The 18,044-nt window shown below is 38.3% G+C and overlaps 1 protein-coding gene across 8 annotated transcripts in view; it reads right to left on the bottom strand.

Annotated features, from left to right (window-relative positions):
• USP34 (ubiquitin specific peptidase 34) overlaps positions 1–18,044 on the bottom strand; it is a 111,866-nt gene that overhangs the window by 16,696 nt on the left and 77,126 nt on the right. For 6 of the 8 annotated variants that reach the window (XM_040060245.1, XM_040060251.1, XM_040060248.1 and 3 more), the window contains exons 43-65: positions 14,922–15,085; positions 13,837–13,902; positions 12,531–12,677; positions 12,386–12,442; positions 12,224–12,301; positions 11,442–11,536; positions 10,309–10,481; positions 9,825–9,978; positions 8,983–9,061; positions 8,056–8,109; positions 7,865–7,960; positions 6,882–6,946; positions 6,710–6,785; positions 6,565–6,612; positions 6,065–6,196; positions 4,872–4,952; positions 3,672–3,757; positions 2,392–2,560; positions 2,234–2,308; positions 1,548–1,699; positions 1,095–1,143; positions 899–1,003; positions 733–777 (exon numbers count right to left, since the gene is read on the bottom strand). In XM_040060245.1, coding sequence (XP_039916179.1) covers positions 733–777; positions 899–1,003; positions 1,095–1,143; positions 1,548–1,699; positions 2,234–2,308; positions 2,392–2,560; positions 3,672–3,757; positions 4,872–4,952; positions 6,065–6,196; positions 6,565–6,612; positions 6,710–6,785; positions 6,882–6,946; positions 7,865–7,960; positions 8,056–8,109; positions 8,983–9,061; positions 9,825–9,978; positions 10,309–10,481; positions 11,442–11,536; positions 12,224–12,301; positions 12,386–12,442; positions 12,531–12,677; positions 13,837–13,902; positions 14,922–15,085 — 2,246 coding nt within the window. The remainder of the gene's footprint in view (positions 1–732; positions 778–898; positions 1,004–1,094; positions 1,144–1,547; positions 1,700–2,233; positions 2,309–2,391; positions 2,561–3,671; positions 3,758–4,871; positions 4,953–6,064; positions 6,197–6,564; positions 6,613–6,709; positions 6,786–6,881; positions 6,947–7,864; positions 7,961–8,055; positions 8,110–8,982; positions 9,062–9,824; positions 9,979–10,308; positions 10,482–11,441; positions 11,537–12,223; positions 12,302–12,385; positions 12,443–12,530; positions 12,678–13,836; positions 13,903–14,921; positions 15,086–18,044) is intronic. The other 2 variants (XM_040060250.2, XM_040060253.2) reach the window with 1 other exon arrangement.

Here is an 18,044-nt window from a genome sequence, read left to right as displayed (position 1 = left end):
AAATATATGTATTTTATATGTATATATATATGTATGTATGTAGTACAGGAAATATAGACATTATTCTGGAAAAAGGAAAGAATCAAGCTGTCCATTGTTGAAACATTTACCAATTTATCCTGGTTTATACTTACAGAAGACTTCACTGGCTCAGGTAAATTAGTATTTTTATGTATTTACATAACATGGAATATGGATCCTGGGAAGTTTATTCAAATTCAGATTTTGAGGTTTTACACTGCCAAGACTCACCCAGCTTTTAACAATGTTTCATCAAAGTGGTCACAACCTAATTATATATTTTGCATCTGGAATCCATTTGGAACTCTCAGCATTTCTGTTACTACCAGGGCAGGAATTTACTCTGAATGAGAAATGTGTTTGCCAGCACAGAACTGCACAAGAGTGCCCCAAATCTTGAACAGACAGATAACGAGTAATTATCTCCACTTATTCTTGCACACAATAATTTAATGTTACCAACTTTTTAGAAGAAATTCATACTGGTGGAGAATCTAGAAATGTTATTTGATTTGAATAAAACTTTCACCCTAAGTGGCGCAGCAAATTTCTCTTCTACAAAACTTCACCAACAGTGCAGTTGGTTGCACAAAACTTCCGTGGATCATCTTCCACGCAAGAGTTTTGATGAGCAAAGGATTATTTCTTTGATTTAAACCAGGAAAACATGACTACAGATTATTTACTAGACAGGTGGTTGTGTTTACATACCTCAGGAGTCAGCTTTGCTATGGATGTGAACAGCATGGACACAATCTTGAAAAGAAAACACACAAAACTCACTTAGACTTGAGTTTATTCAGTTAAAATACTAACAATTACCCCATGACACTTGAATTAGAGGAGATTTCAATAGCTGCAGGTCCCTGCTACTCACGTGCTCTGCGAGGCGATTGTTGTACCGGCACAAACTGAAAATGAGGTTGCAGGTTTGCCTGATGTTGATCCCATCACGGATATGTTGAAATAAAAAAGGGAAACCCTGCAACAAATAAGCAGATCCAGTACACTGCTTACAGCTACACAGCACAGAGGGTTTGGGAGGCTAAAGCAGGCATTTTTCACTTGGTTACCTTTCCTCCTGTCAGTGCTGCCATGTCGTTTTGTGACAAGGTCAAATGCCTAAAATACAAAAGAAAATAATCATTTTACTTCAGCCATGATTATGGTTAGGGAGACACTCAGGACCGAGTGTCAGTTCATATCCCTTCAGTATCACAATATACAAGAGACATAAAGGTGTTGAGGTAAAACTGAACCAAAAAAAAAAAAAAGGTTGTATTTGAATGAGATAAAAAAAGAAAACCAAATGTGGGCAATTGAATATGTTCAAGTATTAAACCCAAGTCTTTCAGTTGGTCAACAATGACAACCCCTTTTTAAGTTATTAAAAATATAATGGGCTCATATACAAGCTTATTTATGCTGTTAAAAAAGCCCACAAGAAAACCCTCAGACAAACCCATGGAACCTCTGACTCCTTTCTGAACTATAAATTCTAAATTGATTATCTCAGAAGCTCTTGCCTTTCTGAGCGCGACTGTTCCACCAGAAGAGCAATCAGGGCAATCATCTTCTCAAGTGCAGCAGGCCTGTATTTCTCTTCTGCTAAAGAAAGGATGTCTTCCTCTTCCTCCTCTTCCTCCCCTTCTTCCTCAGAAAGCACTTCAACCTGGGGCTAAGGAAAAAATGGAGAACTTCAGTGTGGACATTTTGAGCCTTCATTTCAAAGGGCCTTTGCATATCCTGTCTTTTATTTCAAAAACTTCATCAACTTGCATGAATCAAACCAGGTAAGTGTCTAATCAACTGATTTTCCCATTGAAACATTCACTTTGCATAAGCTAAACTGTACTACAAATGAAAGAGGCAGGCTGGCTGAAGATAGGGTCTATTTAACAAAAAAAACCAGGTAAATTTAAAAACTTAAGTTGTTCAAGAGGAGGAAGTAATCAACTGTTAACAGCATTACCATTAGTATCAAGTTAAGGGCAACTTTAATTGCTTTTACTCAGTACCTATTTCTATACTAAACAATAATAGTTCAATGTATTTTTTTAAAATATTATATTCACTTTAACATTGAAAAAAATGTGGAAGTGAGGCATTTTTAATTTAAGAGCTGAAAGATGACTCAAGACACACAGCAGTAAGGATCACAGGTGTAAAACAGGAAAGATTAGCTCTTGTTCCATAAAACAGTCACACTTACATTCTCAGGCCCTTTGGTTCCCATGTAGAAATGGACCATTGTGGATATGGCTTGCAGAGAGAGCAAGAACTGGCTCTGAAAAACGCAGGCACGCGATTACTCGCAAATACCCTCGTGCACGGCCACCACCAGCTCCCCAAACCCAAGGCTGTACTCACTTCCTCCTCTCCCATTTTGGCAAACTCATAAAGGAAGGCAAAGTACTCGGTGAGGTGCTTGCTGTGGGGTTTGACGCCGTGCTCCATGATGGACAGCAGCGTCTTCACGAAGCGCGTGACGCACGAGCGGCTCCCGATGTCCTCCACGGGCCCGTCCATGTCATCCGAGCTGGCAGCAACAACGACAGCCAGGGTGGGTATTTCCCACGGCACACAGAGCACAAAAGTCATCCTCAGCCACAGTCCACACAAGGGGATTCACCAAAATTCCTGCTCTGACCCCTATCCACAGCCTGGATAACGACACTAACACTAGGCACTCGAAATGCTGAAAGGTGCGTCGAATTAAGTGTTCTGAATCAAGATGCCGCTCAGGAAAAGAGCTCTTAGAACAACAGTATTGGGGATCTCCTACTTAAAATGATCCTCCTGATCTGCTTGTTGAATTTCATGAGAATGCAATTACAGCTATGGAGCCAAGGCAAGGCACCCTCCTGAGCACAGCCCTGCAAGGCAGAGAAGATCCACCTTCAGCCTCAGCCACCTGCACAAGGCTGCATCTCGCCACTGAACAAAACCAAGCCACAGACTCAAGTAAGGCTTCCAAGGCGAATTAAATTCGACTTTTTGCCATGGAAATTGTATCTTCATGTCCTCGGTTTTGATGTGGCAGCATAGTTGTTATTAACTCCGCCACTTTCGCTTTTGGGGAAAATTTATTATCACAATCACAACCTTAACACAAGAGGAGCAAGAAAAATCACTTTTTTCTTCTCATCATGTATCAAAAAGCGTTTAAGTATTTCATAACTAGAGATAAAGTGACAGTTTTCCTGATAATAAGCAGAGCAAAGGAGAATCCAAGAGGGTCCTTCCTCATTTTGGACAAAACCTGTGATTTAGTTATAGGATTAACTGCTGATCTCCAAACTCTTTTTGCTGGATGAACAAAAAAACCTTCCACCTTTGTGCCTCCAGATCCAATTCACAGTAGGATTCTCAAGTGAGTTTCTCACTCTAAGGAGTGAGATTTACACTTGGCAGTGTCCAAATGAGAGGGAAAATAAAGACCATGCTGAAGACCTGCTCTAAGGGAGCAAATGTTTCAAACAATTTGCCACTGCCCTTTCGCAACGCTGCTGGTATTTTTAAATAAACCAGAGCAGTTTGGGCAGCAAGACGAAGAACAATTAGAACATGACTGTTTTGAGTGACTCATTAATAAAAGCAGCTGCAGCAATGCAAGGAATGAACAGAAGTTTGCAGGGGGTTTATTTTACCAGTCTTCCATTCCTGGCTGCAGATAAAGGTGTGCATGCACTGGCCTCAGCCTCTGGATCACGTGGATACACAAGCGCTGGAACATCTGCAGAGGGAGAAGGGAATGAACTCCACACCTTCAGTCCTTTACAAAAAGGTCAATATGTCATTCCTAAGCAAAGAATATTCTGTCTCCGAGTCCCACTGCCAGCTCCTCACAGGTTCAAAGTTTGAAAGACAAAGCTGAGATTGCATTTTAACAGAAGAGTCAAACCTGGTTGTTATGAACAGATCTCATGGAGGAACCCTAAACCCAGCTTTTAATATTGGTGTGCACCGAAACGTGACTACTTTTTTTTTTTTTCTATCTCTATTTTCTGAAACATTTTGATATTTTTGGCAAGATGGTTTTTAATTTTGCTGCTGGCTCATAGGAATTCATGTGGAAATTTAAAGCATTCATGAGGAGAAGACTTTGCCTAAGACCTTGCATACAGTTTCCTCATGAAATATATTCTTTTACTGATGCATTGCATACAAAAACTATGCATGGGTGCCGTATGGAAACATCACTTTAATAACCAGAAATCCAACTGAAGAGTTCAGGTGAGATAAAATAACTGTTAAAGTTCATACCTTAACAACTTGCAAAGAAAGCTCACTTGTAAGTGACACTATTAATAGTTGGATTTGTGAATGTCCAAATGCTACTATTATAGGGGCTTTTTTTCTAAAGCATTTCCAGAAAAGGGTATTAACAAAGCTTTGTGGTACAACATTGTAAAATTACCTCTCCTCACAAAAATTTACTACAGAAGTTTCAAACTGGAGCTTTAAGGAGTACTAAATGTAAACAGCTGGATTTTTTTTGTTGTTTTCTGAAGGTAGAGCTTGATGAAGTACTGTTGAATTAATTCAGAAGAATCCCAATTTTTTACGCAAAGCGTTCAGATTTGCAGAGATAATGAGGGAGCCGTAGAAACCTTACTTTGCATCTACTGTGATTTAGTGGCCCTGACTGTACAGCTATGCTGGGGTTGTTTCAAACAGTAACACTCCCACAGCCAAATACCTTCCCTAAATCATCTACCAAGAATGGAGAAGACCCAGACAATTCCAGGTATTCAACAAAACTGTCAGAGTCACAGCAGTCATAATTGTCTGTTTCTGGTCACGGGTCAAGCAGTCACCTGACTTGGAAAGGAACTTTTTTTTCTTACCTGCCTCACAATCTGATTGGGACACTTTATTAGAATCTGCATTGGCCACCAATCATCATCAGCCATACGATCCAAAAACCACTGCAGAAGATACATACTGTGTTAGTTTTGTTCCACACTTGCTCTAGTCCAATCTTCTTTTTTGCATGATAATAAAGTCTGAAGAGAAATCGATGTTACTATTATTAAGGAATAGGCAAGTTTTAATCCAAGGGAAATCTAAAAGTCTTCTGTGCATGAAGGAATAAAGAAATAAAGATCAATAGCAATAAACAGCAATATAAATTTATAGCTGGTATCTTCTTATCCCTGTGCTCTGCATGCCATTAGAAAATTATGTGGAAGAACGCACTTATCCTGCAAAGTGATGTCAACAGCATAAGAACTATGCTTACAATAACCTGGAGAATTTTGTAGCAGAGCGATAGGATTAAACAGAGCTTCCCAAGTTGGATCCCTTTTGCATTTTAACACGTGGAAAAGCCTCACGGCCTCCAGGGACCCAGAAAGTATAAAACTATGAGAGAACGACTCATTCCAAATCAGACTCAGCAAATAACACAGCTCAGTCTTCCCAGAATTTTGAGTCACAAGGAAAAACAGTTTAAAATAAAGAATCAATGTTCTTACTTTTATTTTAATTCTACCTGAGTATTCTCTACCATATTGAATGTCTTTACTCAAACATCTTAGGACTCCACCTCACTGAGACAACTGCACACCCAAATACTGAATGTCAGATAATTTATCAACCTAGAATCCACGTATAAAAGAATAATGGATTTAATTCCTTTCTGCTGAATAAAGTCTAAGGCAGGACACAGTCTGTGCTGGGCTCCTTGTACATTTAAATTATCACAGAAACACTCTCCAACTTTTCCTCAGTATCTCAAAATTGCTTTCAATGAGACCACACCAAATTCTCTGTCTTTCCATGTCTCTTGTGTGAGTTAACTTAAGCATGTCTTAAATTACACAAATTACTACACAATAATTGATCAAATCAAGAGTTTGTGACACTGGCTCTCTCTTATTCCAGTGACAAAACAATTTTAGCCTGTGGTCTCAACATAGGTTTCTGTAAATAAAGAACTCATTCCCCAGGATCTGCAGCAATCAAAAAGGATGAATTTCATCTCATAGAGCACAAACATACAGTAGTTCATAGTCCAAAATATTCCAGGGATACGAACCTCCAGGAAAGTTAAACAATATATAGAAAGTTGGTTTGTACTTTGCTGAGTTCCTAAGTCACTTACTTCACAAGCTGCCTGACTGTTATTAAACTGTTTTGTTAACAGTTCAATCCACTGAAGCATTGTAGGCTGTGAAAAGAAATACAGAAAAAACTGTAACTTCAAATAATACATTCCAGTGTAATCTTTAAACATTTCTAAATGGTTTAGAACAGCACCAAATCTTAAGAATATGATTATAAACAATAAACATTTTATGAATTATTAATATGTTGCTCCAACAGATAAATACCAGTCCATACATTTTTACATACACATGATATTCCATTGTGCAGTGCACACTATAACTGTGGCAAATGACACTCTAAACATTAACTTTGCATAGTATATGGCAATTTTACAGCTCAAAATCCCACTTTTAAAATGGAAAAGTACAGATCTGCTTTTCACTAGGTTCATGCAGCTACTTAATGAGAATTTACAAGTAAATCGAATACCTTTTCCTTTGAATGAATAAATGTCTCTAGTACAAAGGAAGTGCTTAACTGGAAAAAAAAATGGCACCATTAATTTAGAATGCATGAATTAAAATGACAACAAGGAAACAGTTAAGAGAAGATGAGATTCTTTGGAAATCCTTACCTTTGCTGTCATCAGAGAAACCGCTTTTGGATCTGGTAGTGTACTTGGGATGCTACTACACAACTGCCACATAAACCTAGAGTCAGTAATTTTATTTGTTAATTAAAATAAATAATGATAATCTGCAAGAAGAAAAGAAGCATTAATATTACATTTTAAAAGAAAAACTTACCCAAAATATGTATGTTCAAAAATGTTCTTGTCTTGAAGGAACTGCATGTTATCATGCCATATCCACTGAAGAAAAAATGCTACCATCAGATACAAGAAAGCAGTTTATTTCACTACTTAAGCATGATTTTAAAAATCTTTAAATGATTCCAAGGCTTAAAAACCCCGAATTTTTTCTGTATGAAAAATTATTCCTGAAAGCACTTTCTTTAGTTTAAAGAATTGGCTTGAAGCTGTTTTACTCATACTAAAGCGAGTGTTGGTTTTGCCTGTCGTGGGACCGCCGAGCTTCAAACCTTCTCCTCTTTCTGCAGCCTCATTCTTACAATTTAATTATTCAGAGTTTTGGACTAAAATTTTGAGAACAAGAAGTTTAAAAAGAATCACAGCTGAAGTCTAACACAAAGCTTGATGAGCTCTGAGGACTTCTGATAAATTCCTAAAGAGCAAGATTTGAATCTCCATCATTAAACCAGAACAGGATTTCATGCCATGTCCCCTGCTCCTCTCTCTAAAGTGTTGGTTTTGATCACATCAATTCATAGGAATTTTCACAGCAATACAGTTTAAATATTAAACTCTGATAAAATCTATTAATATTTTTAAGGCCAAGGAGGATAAAAGCATGATTTGATTTGCTGGCTAGGAATGAAGAGACATTTTAAATGACGAACCCAAAATGTGGCAGATGCTGAAGCAACATTTCTGGCCAGAGGGAGAAGGGACATTAGATTTTTCAGGTGGTGAAAAAGGATTTATCCCATATACAGGACAGAATGAGAAAACATCTAAAATTCACGTAAATTGTAAATCCTAATTCCCTTCCTATCCCATGACAATCTCCTAAAGAAGACAGTGAAATGAAAGGACTGTCACCTCAGTGATTTAAATTATTTTTGCTTTCCTATGTTTATTCAGATTTCTGATGTGGTTAGGGCCTCCTAGAGCGTTTTAAAATTGGTGTTAAAACAAATCAACTTGTACCTCCAGCAATTCTGATGAAACATCAAATTTGTAGTCTTTGCCATTTTCCTCCTCGGGCTCCATCCGTTTATAAAACAGCATGTAAGCACTGTGTGTCTTGGAGAAAAAAACATCTGTATAATTTTTGCTTTGAGAGAGAAATCGTGAAATCAGAAATATAATCACAGAGCAAGGGTTCAGAAGAGAAATACCTTTTCAAAGGAGAAGTCCATAAACTTATCAGTAACAGAATCGTAAGTTTTTGTCTGTCAAGAAGAAAGCAAAACCATTAATTACAAGCTTTTTAATGCTTTAGTTTCTAATAGTTTGTGATAGCTCACTTGCACTTTTATTTCATGACATTTATGAGGGTTGCTGACAATTTAGTTCTTGCTCAAAGCAGTCTTGTCTCTTTTTTTTCTTCTACAAATGGCCTCTTCTGAATTTTCAAAGCCACTATGCAATACTCTACCTCCATCCCAAGCAATTTCCTGGCTCATCCATCTCACTGACACCTCTTCTTCAGAGGCACCCGAAGGTATTTTATCCAGGTGCCAAAAAGAGGAATTTTTTTGGTTTTATTTCAGCGTATTGTCTTTCCCAGACAAAAGAAGTTGTCTTATGCACAGGACTGCTTTAGTAAGATACTGTGTTATCTATAATGTGCTTTTTATCACGTACACTGCTGTAAATAATGATCAATTCAGGCACAACCTGGAACATTTGAGTGTTGTTTGTAGTAATAACGTGTAAAAATATTCCAACTGATGTCACAGGCAGCGGCACAAGGCATAGACAAAGATCAAAATGCCCTTTGTTTCCAAAATACACCTAAGCTTGAAGTAATTAGTCCTTCATCAATGGTCTGAGCTAAGCAGCCACCCCAAGCAAGGATCCCTAAATTAGCTTCAGACTCACTTTTTTGTACCTGAATAAATGGCATGATAAAAACCAGATCTAGTAAAGAAATACCTCTTGGTTGGAGAGTCACTTCACTAATTAACTTTGCCTCATCAGTAACACCCGTCCTATACTTCTGACAGCTTCCTTTTAAAGCCTCACACAAAGGCCTAGGTTGTAACAGGTTGTAAGAGATACTGGAAGAGTTGAACGTGACAAAAATTCAGGTCACAACTTACAGTCATTTCTCCACCAAAACATTCGGAAGCGAGCTGGGCAGAATCGAAGGGTTTAACTTCAGCATCATTGAAAAGGTACCTGCAAGGCAGAAAGCAGCTTTGAAACAACTGCTGCTCATCTCTAGGGCCAAATAAAGCCTAATGAGCATTTCCAGTGATTCCTCAGATCGAAATATTCCTATTATTCGTTTCCAAAGTCTTGTTTAGATCCCAGCAAATGCAAATCTGGTGCCAAGGTGACTTTCTTCTAATAACATCCAATGAGGAGGTACTGCTGTGGATCCCCGCTGGAGCAGGGATTAGGTCATGAGCTGCTCCTGTTTCAGAAATGCTCTGGCTATTCTAGAGAAGAAGGATAGAGGAAACCTTGTCTCCTATTGCAGGGCTCCAGTGAGAAATGGAGAAACCACAGCCCAAAACAGCAGGCAGAGTGTTCCCTGCTCTCTTCTGTCTCCCAGCAGGACCCTCCTCCTTTCCATGCTCGTGTCCCTTCCCTTGCCCAAATCCTACAGAAATGGAGCTGGATGCTCATCCAAGGTACCAAGCAGATTTCAGGAAGGACAATCTAGGAGATCTTTTGTACTGAAACAATCCAGACCTAGTCCCATCAGGAAGCAATCCTGGGCTGTGCCGAGGCCAGCACAGCATTCCCTGCCACCCCTGTGTCCGAGGGACCACACGGCTCTCCTGGGCCGATAAATTCATATCCTCACAACTATCAAATTCCAACACCCTGTGCTTCCCAGAGGAACCTACGGGATGCATCCCCTATATCACTGCACCTGACAAAGCCAACAAGCTCTAGTCACTAAAAATACAGAAATATAAATGCCACAGCTCACCACTTGTTGTTTTTGTAAGCATGAGGATTGACAATGTCCCTGATGAAACTGTAGTAATGCCCCCCATCTGCTGTTCCTGTGTGAACTGTCACACCAATCAGGTCATACTCGTAACTCTCAGTTTCCTTCAGATAGCCACCATCTTCCTTAAAACCTGAAAGAATTCAATACCATATTTAATCAGTTATTTCCTAAACACCCAAACTTCAGCATTAGCAACAAATCCTATGTAACTATTTGCAATTCCTCTCATACTTTACGAACAAATATAAGATTAATTCAAATTAAACCGTATTTGAAACCAAAACCTGGCCATTCTTTTCATGTGAAATACAGCGTGTGACTTGGGGAATATAGGTTGATTAAAGCTATATTTGTTTTTATTTGCTTCTGTTCTGCATACAGGAAGTGAATACACAGAGAAATACACAGTGTATACACAGAAAGAGTGCCAAAGCTCGCTGAAGCCATTTTGTGAGCAAACCTTCTTTCCTGTCGTTTTTTCCCATGAGGAAATCTTCAGTGTAGGGCGTCATATCCAAACGTAAAGGGAATGAAAAGTGAGTGTTGACTTTCTCCTTCATCATGGTCACCATATTAAATGTATATCTCATGGTGTTGAAGCTTAAGATACGAGGTAGTTTCTTAAAACATGCCCTGAAGGGTCAGAAAAAAACCAGAATTTACAAAAGCTTACTAGGGTTGAATTGTATTTTTGCACAGATTTTAAACATTTATTTCAAGTGTGACACTGGAGATCTGTTGCTAAGACATAAATATAAAATTCAGCTCTTAACAGTGCCCCAGAGCAGGGCAGACTGACTGGCAGCAGGAAGGTCAAATTTAGCCCATTAAACAATTCTATTTAGGCTGTCACTGCACCTTGGAAGAAACAGCAAATCTACTCACATGGCAGGAATCAGTTTTCTAAAACAGTATCGTAAAATAAGCCATGAATGAATTCAACAGCACAAATCCCCTCACTGCAGGGAGTTACCACCTTCCAAAAGACAAATTTCAAGGCAGAACATCTCCTGCATCAAATCTCATAAAATCTGCAATAATGATTTTCTACTAAGTTACTCTCTCCCCCATGTCATTTAAAACAAGGTTTTCCAACTGCAACAAAGAAATTTCTTAGCTGCAATACCAAGACAACATAAAATTTTAATTTACTTTCTCTTTATAAGCAGACTTTGCAAAACATGGAAACATTTTTAAAGCCACAGATTTTAATTTAGAAATTGAGGGTGACATGAAACCCAAGCAATTATCCTGCATAATGAGTAACCAACCAACCAACCTTTGAAAGCATGTAGTATTTTAAGCCAGGACTAAATGTTTCAAAAGGTACTAATTTCTGGGGTCTTTTTTAAGTTAAAAAAAAGTAATGAACATTTTCCTGTGTCTTTTGCTAAGATACTTTAGATCCTTTATTTTGGAAATTTGATTTCCTCCGAATTTCTGATTTGCACAAGGATCACATCCTTCTAGGCCTTTATGGTATAAACTGAACGAAAGAGCAGTTCTGTTCCATCTGAAGGATTACTGTCATTCCAAATGGAATTTCAGTGATAAAAAGAAACATTCAGAATATTTATTTCTCCTTCGCCACACCTTTTTTCAGCCCGCACTTTCTTCCCACAGTGAGAACACGTGTACATGTTGTCACCTTCCAAGGTATCTTTAATTGTTACTTCATCAAGAGATTCCTACATGGAACAAACAAAAAAGGAGTTTACATTTATCTTGGATATCTGTATCTTGTGCTTACATGGCCTGCTTTCCAAATCCCTCCCTTTCAATCTTACTTTGAGTTTAATTAACATTTCCATAAGTTATGAAAATAAAGTCCCCAAATTTTTCACAGAAGAGCACACACCTGAACTGAGAGAAGAGTTTGACAGGAAAACCAGTTCCTAACCCATACACAAAATTAAGGAGTCAACTCATAAAAATGGTATTCAATATTCCAAGCTGTGTCAAAGAATTCAAATCCTTTAAATTCAAATTTCAAGTGTGGGGACTAATGGTTGCTTAAAAAGCTTGAAAACATAGAATTACGCTAGCGTAAATTTAATTTACTTCAAATTAACTTCATAAGCAGCAGTACTTGTAAACGTTCAATCTTTTGACATTTACAATTCTCATATAAAATGACCACAGCATGATTAAAACAAGCAAATAGCGATTATTGACTGTAAAACAACAGTCAATGACTATTGTTGGCTCAAGCTGATGGCACACAGCACTGAAACTAAATTACTTCATAATATCAACCTAAAAACCAGCCCCAAACTGGAATGCAGATAAAAAGCATGGACACAGAGTGTGTGGCAGTGGTTCACGGCCTTTGGAACAGAGATCGATGAGACTCATCCCAGCCTGGCATTACTTACATAAATATTCTTCATGTCTGCTACCTGGCACCTCACTGTGTAGAACTCCTCAGCTGTCTGACTCACATGCTCACAGTCCTGGACAAATGCAAGAGAAAAGCAATGAAATCACTTTCTTTGAGAAGTTAGGAACAATTTAAAAGATAGAGAAGGAACGCTTACCAAAGAAACGACGTTGTTTGTGATGACACCCCCGAACAAACTTTTCACTGTGTTTTTCTGTGAATGAATGAATGAATACTGTCAAGGGAATTTGAGCAAATCCCTAAGTTTTCAAGCTCCCTTCTGCTCCCTCCTAATAACTCACCAGTTCTGGAGACATTTCCTCTATTTTTGTTATTAGATCAGTGAAGAACTCAGTCATGTCTTTCTGCTCTCCAGTGTTCAAGGGTTGCTTATCCATGGTGTAGGTTTTACAGAAAGGCCTTGGGTTGTAGGCCTTGCATTCGCTTTCCTTTGGAGAAAAGACAGCAAACAAAACCAAATCAACCCAAACCCTTTTCTTTTCAAGTCACACAGATGTTCCAAGCACACAAATATGAATATCTGTTTTAAAACAGACAACTTTTACATACAATACGCTTATTAAGCGGGATAGTTTCTTAAATGTTTAAATGTTTCTGCTGAAATGCAAAGCAGTTTTTAACTAATTGATAACCATCATCATGATACCAGTGAGTATATCATTAGTATAGAAGTAGTATTACTAATATCATTAGTAAAGAAGTATTGCCGTGTTTAGTAAATACTTCATAAAATGAAGCATTAAAAGAAAATATCTTGGCTGAAGATGCGACAGGTGCAGCTTCTGCATATCTGTTCAGACATAAAACAAAAATGTGAGAACATCAGCTTGTATTTATGTATTTCTGGACATTGCTGACTTAGATCTTGCCAAGTGCTCAATTCTCATTCAGACTCCTCTATGTTTAATCTAGTTTTCAACAGGATGTGTTTAGCCAGAGAAAAGAATTTGCAGTATAAAGCAGTTCTTTAGAACACATCCCCGTTCCACTGCCTTGCACTCTGGGAATGTAGGATTTATTTACCCTGCTCTCTTTTAAGGATGCACAGCAAGACAGCAACTCCTGTAAATATTGCCTTTTCTAGAATAAAGTCTTTCTTCAAGATTTAAATAGTTCTAAGTCTTGGTATGACTTCATGTTCCTGTATTATGTTCTGCTTATGTGAACACTTAATAATTTCTGTGATTCACGGGAGGCATTACAAGTCAAGATTCTTTTCCCCGTTTGTCTTCAAAGTGATTGTGAATTTCTTACACAAAACCAGTGTCAAGACACTCAACTCTCCTCAGGTTTTTTTTTTTTTCATTATTTCAGAATTGTTTCGGTGTTTTAATAGCAGTGAACACCTGGGAACTGCTTTAATTTTGTTTGGTCCTGGAATGTCAAAATTTTGCTTTATTCCAATGGATTAATCTTTAAATATGGAGCAAGGAAAATGCAATGAATAAATATAATGTATTCTATTTTATTTTATTACCAGGGAAACTCCACCTCCCCAACACTTCTGTAATTCACTGACTCACCTGCACTATGTAGAAAGAATCTCTAAAATAGGGTATTTCCTAAAATAATCTCTTTCACACCTACCATTAGGTACGTAAACATCTTCTGGAGTTCCAGTAGAGTGGTCTTGTGTTTCATATCTTCTGAATACTAACAGAAATTCATAAAAGAAGACTTGATCTTTTTGCTTCTTACTTTCCAAAAACATACATTAAAAAGATGTAACATTGAAATAAAAACCCAATTACTTTATCATGGACCATTAGAAAAATGATTGCGTACACAAACACACAGTCTATTATCTTGCATTTAGAATTTTTATACTTATTTTACACTTTTTTGGGCACGTCAACATTAAACCTGAGGAAAAAAATAACTCTACTTTCTAAAAATTTATTGCAGGTAGAAGCTTTTGGGAAAGTATCACAAAGCATCAGTGGTTTTGGAATATTTTTTTTTTTTAATTCACAGAGATTGTGAGGGTTCTAAACAGCTCTCTCCATAATGCATTTCCTGTGCAGACCAGCAGCTTCTCTTATTTAGCTTTTTATTTGCATTTATAAATGGCAAATGCAGAAGTTACGTGACAAGTACCAGCAATGAACAGAAACAGAAAATTACGAGGTCACTGCCAATTAAGGTGTTGGTTTCACACATGCTATCTGCCCTGCTGCTGATGTCAGGGTCCAAAATGATACCTTTTCCTCTTACAGTAATGAGATAAAAGTGATAATATTGCATTTTCGGAAACTAACCAATGTATGAAAATTTACAGGACCTGCTGTACTTCTGGTAGCACAAGATACATGCTCTGGGACTTTATAAACGTCCACGAAAAAACACTTGTTAACAAAATGACAGTTAACTCAGGAGTTGAGAAACAACAGACAATGCACATCAACCCCAACCTGAATCAACCTACTTGAAAGCAACAGAAATATGACTTTTAGAACATTTGATTTCAATGCCACCTTAAGAAGCCACCACATCAAATATTTAAGAAAGAAATCTCTTCAGACACCAGCAAACGAATCCAACTACACAAAAAGCAGACTAAATGCTGAAGAAATATTCTTCACCTAGATGTAACTTTTAGAAGTCAATCTGTATTTTTTTCAATATCTGCACCGATTCTTGAATGTCCATTTCTACCCAAGCCCCACACTCACCTTTGCAGTGAAAATTGCTTGTCTGGCCTCTGGGATCATGTACAGCTGCTGAATAGTGGAGGCCAAGTAACACGTGGCTCCAAGGTTGGTTAAACCCACAAACCTGCACTCAGCACGAACGTCGTCGTGTGGCCAATAATCCCACTTGTAAGGTGCATGGGAAGCTGTGAAAAGCAGCAATCACACAGGCAGGAAAAGAGTAAATTCAAAGTGCAGCTTGCAAAAACAGAAATACAATGAAAAGCTTGATGTTCACACTAATAAAATGGCACCTGGATACGCATTGTACGTTTACAGGCACGAGGCAGACTGTGCCTGATCTTTAGGAAAATGGATTATATATTCCTCAGGAAAATCTTTAAAATCTTTGGATAAAGCAGCAGCTTTCCTGCCACACCACTCTGGCCTGCAAGGGGCTCACTGTGCTCTCCAAAACACAAGCAAATCAGACTGAAAAAGCCATTTTCTTTTCCTCTAAGCTTTCCATTTCATACCATGTAGTGATGGATTTCTTACACAGGGAGGCACCAGACAAGTTTGGCAGGGCTGAGTGACTCTTTCATGAGCCTTGCTCTGATATGGCTGCCAAGGAATCAGAAGAATGGGAAAGTTCTTCTCGTGTGCCAGCCAGGAAGATGGTAACCAGCTCAGACAATCTTCCTTGGTATCCAAGAAGTTGGACACAGAACTCTGCAATGCTTTGCTATTCATCCCCAGAGATGTCCTTGTCTGAAAACACAACGTGTCCCACAAATAATTCAGTACCTCTGCTGAAGTACATGTTCAGATAAAGAGGAAAAGATTCCCCAAAAATAGGCTGGATTTATTTTACAATCCATAAAAGCTATGTGGGGTTCAAGATTTAAGCTTTAAATCCTTAATTATTTTGTCACACATGAAAGACTCACTAAGGATTCTTCTCAATCCACACTATCAGATGGAAATTCAGGAAACTATTTGGCATCCCCACGTCTTCAGAGACCAGACCTACAAGATGTTCTGTTGCACAACAAATAATGGTTGTAATCTTCATTTTGGCATAGGCACCAAAGCAACTATTAGCCCTGAAGCTCCAAGGAGGGAAGAAAAGAGGTTTAATTCTCCTGTTCCAACAAACCTCAGTGGTGTGACCTCGGGTTACCTGGGCTGGTCAGCCAGTTGAAACAAAGCTCCCCTGCCCTGTTCACCTCCTAAAGAAGGTCATTAGCATGGCAGAGTAATCCAAAATTCCCTCCCTTAACTGCAACCCCTAAATTACAGCACCCTAATTCAGCCTTTCTGATGTAAGGACTCAGCATCTATCACTGCTTAGAGCTCATCAAGCTGTAATTACAAAGCAATCCGTTGACTTCTCTGTACTTCACAGAGCAGCTGGGAGGATCTTCCACCTCCTTCCATCTGACAGAGAGCATTCAGGAATTTGACAAGGACTTTCTCAGGATGACCCTGTGTTCCCCAGCCTGGGATTTTTTAAGTGACTGACTTCATTTGTGTAATAAAATTTTTCCTTCTTCCATATGGATCTTAACTAGAAAGGCAAATTTGAGGCTCATTGGTGTCTATCTTCTTGATTGCTCAGTGTTGTTATAGAAACCAGCTTCTTCTCAGGAAGAGATGAGGAAACTTGAAACCAATCTTGCAATGTTCACATTCTATTTTAAGCAAACTAAAGCTGAGTTTTTTTTGCTCTCAGAATGACCATGCATTTCTCTATATTCCACCTTTTGATCATGTTCCTGCTCCGTCCTTAACACCAGACACGATCTTAAACTTGCTGCAAAGTGAAGCACCTACTCTTTGAACTGAAGGGTTTTACCAATCTTTAAAGAAGCAAAACTCCAAAACACTGCAAGAAATTTTATGAACAACTGAAGATACCTAAATCCACTCTTCAGTAAAATCAACCCAAATGAATTTGAATTGGGAGCCCTCCCTGTTAAGAAACCACATTAAAATCCAAGACAGGATGGAAATTTCTAGTATTTCCCTTAATGTTTCTCCTAAGAAGGATGGAGATGAAGGTTTTTGAAGACTAGTAAGATTAAAGGGGTAACAAAGTGGCCAAGCCCAGTTTCAATAATCTTTGGATCACATCAATGGAATAACAAGCCCTTAAACAAATGAGGTATCACAAGTCCCGGGTGCACATCACAGAGACAGCAGCACCATGCCAGCTGTAATAAAATTAACATTCATGCAAGTGAGAAATACTGGATATGGAGCAGGAGCACTGAGCAGATGGCTCTGGAGAACTTGGGATGGAACAAACAATCCAGAGAAGAGAGCTTGGAAGAAAGTAACAACAGTGGTAAATGTTACAGAAAACTTCAACACCGAGGAATTGCTGAGATTCGGATAGAGGAAAACACTGACTGGAAAAAACAAACGATTGCACCTGGAGAGACAGAGCACGCAATGTGCTCATAGCACATATCCCATATTTTCATAAAATATATTCTTCATAATATTTCTTCTGAGCACAGGAGACCTGGGAAGGCCCCAGGCATATGAGAATAGAACACAAAGCATCATTATGATCAGATTTCTCTTCTGCTTGCTGAATTGTAAGGCACTAAAATCAATTCCACAGATTGTAATAAATTAGAGAACCTCAGGTTAGAGAAATTTAAACTAGGCATGTGAAAGGAAGCCTAGCAAGCTAAAAATGCATAACGAGGATTTGCAAATCACAGATAAAATATTAACAAACTCGAAATTTTGGTGATTTCCATATTATACATAGGAACTGTGATTCCAAAAGGCAGGAAGCATGGAAGCCAAGAGGCACAGCAAAACTGCTTTATGCAGATATCTGGGTACAGACTGAAGTCAACTACAATGATACCAGAGGCTCTGAAAACATGACAGGGCTGTTCATAACTCCAGTACCTCCGTGTGCTTTCTATACTTTGGTTTATGTATAAATATTCCACGGTTTTTGTTAGAAAGGAAAAAGGGAAGTTAAAATCCAGCACAAGAGGGTGAAACATGTAAAATCCAATGTCATTTTACAGGGCCACACACTCTAAATAACCCACATTTTAAGAACAGGTGACACAGAAATTATCATGGGATTTAATTTGGTAGGTGAGCAAAAGACGCCAGCGCTTGTGTGACAGCAGG

Source organism: Hirundo rustica, chromosome 3 (assembly GCF_015227805.2).
Source record: "Hirundo rustica isolate bHirRus1 chromosome 3, bHirRus1.pri.v3, whole genome shotgun sequence".
NCBI lineage: Eukaryota > Metazoa > Chordata > Aves > Passeriformes > Hirundinidae > Hirundo > Hirundo rustica.
Note: the sequence above shows the minus strand (reverse complement) of the source record. Positions and strands in the feature narration are given on the sequence as shown.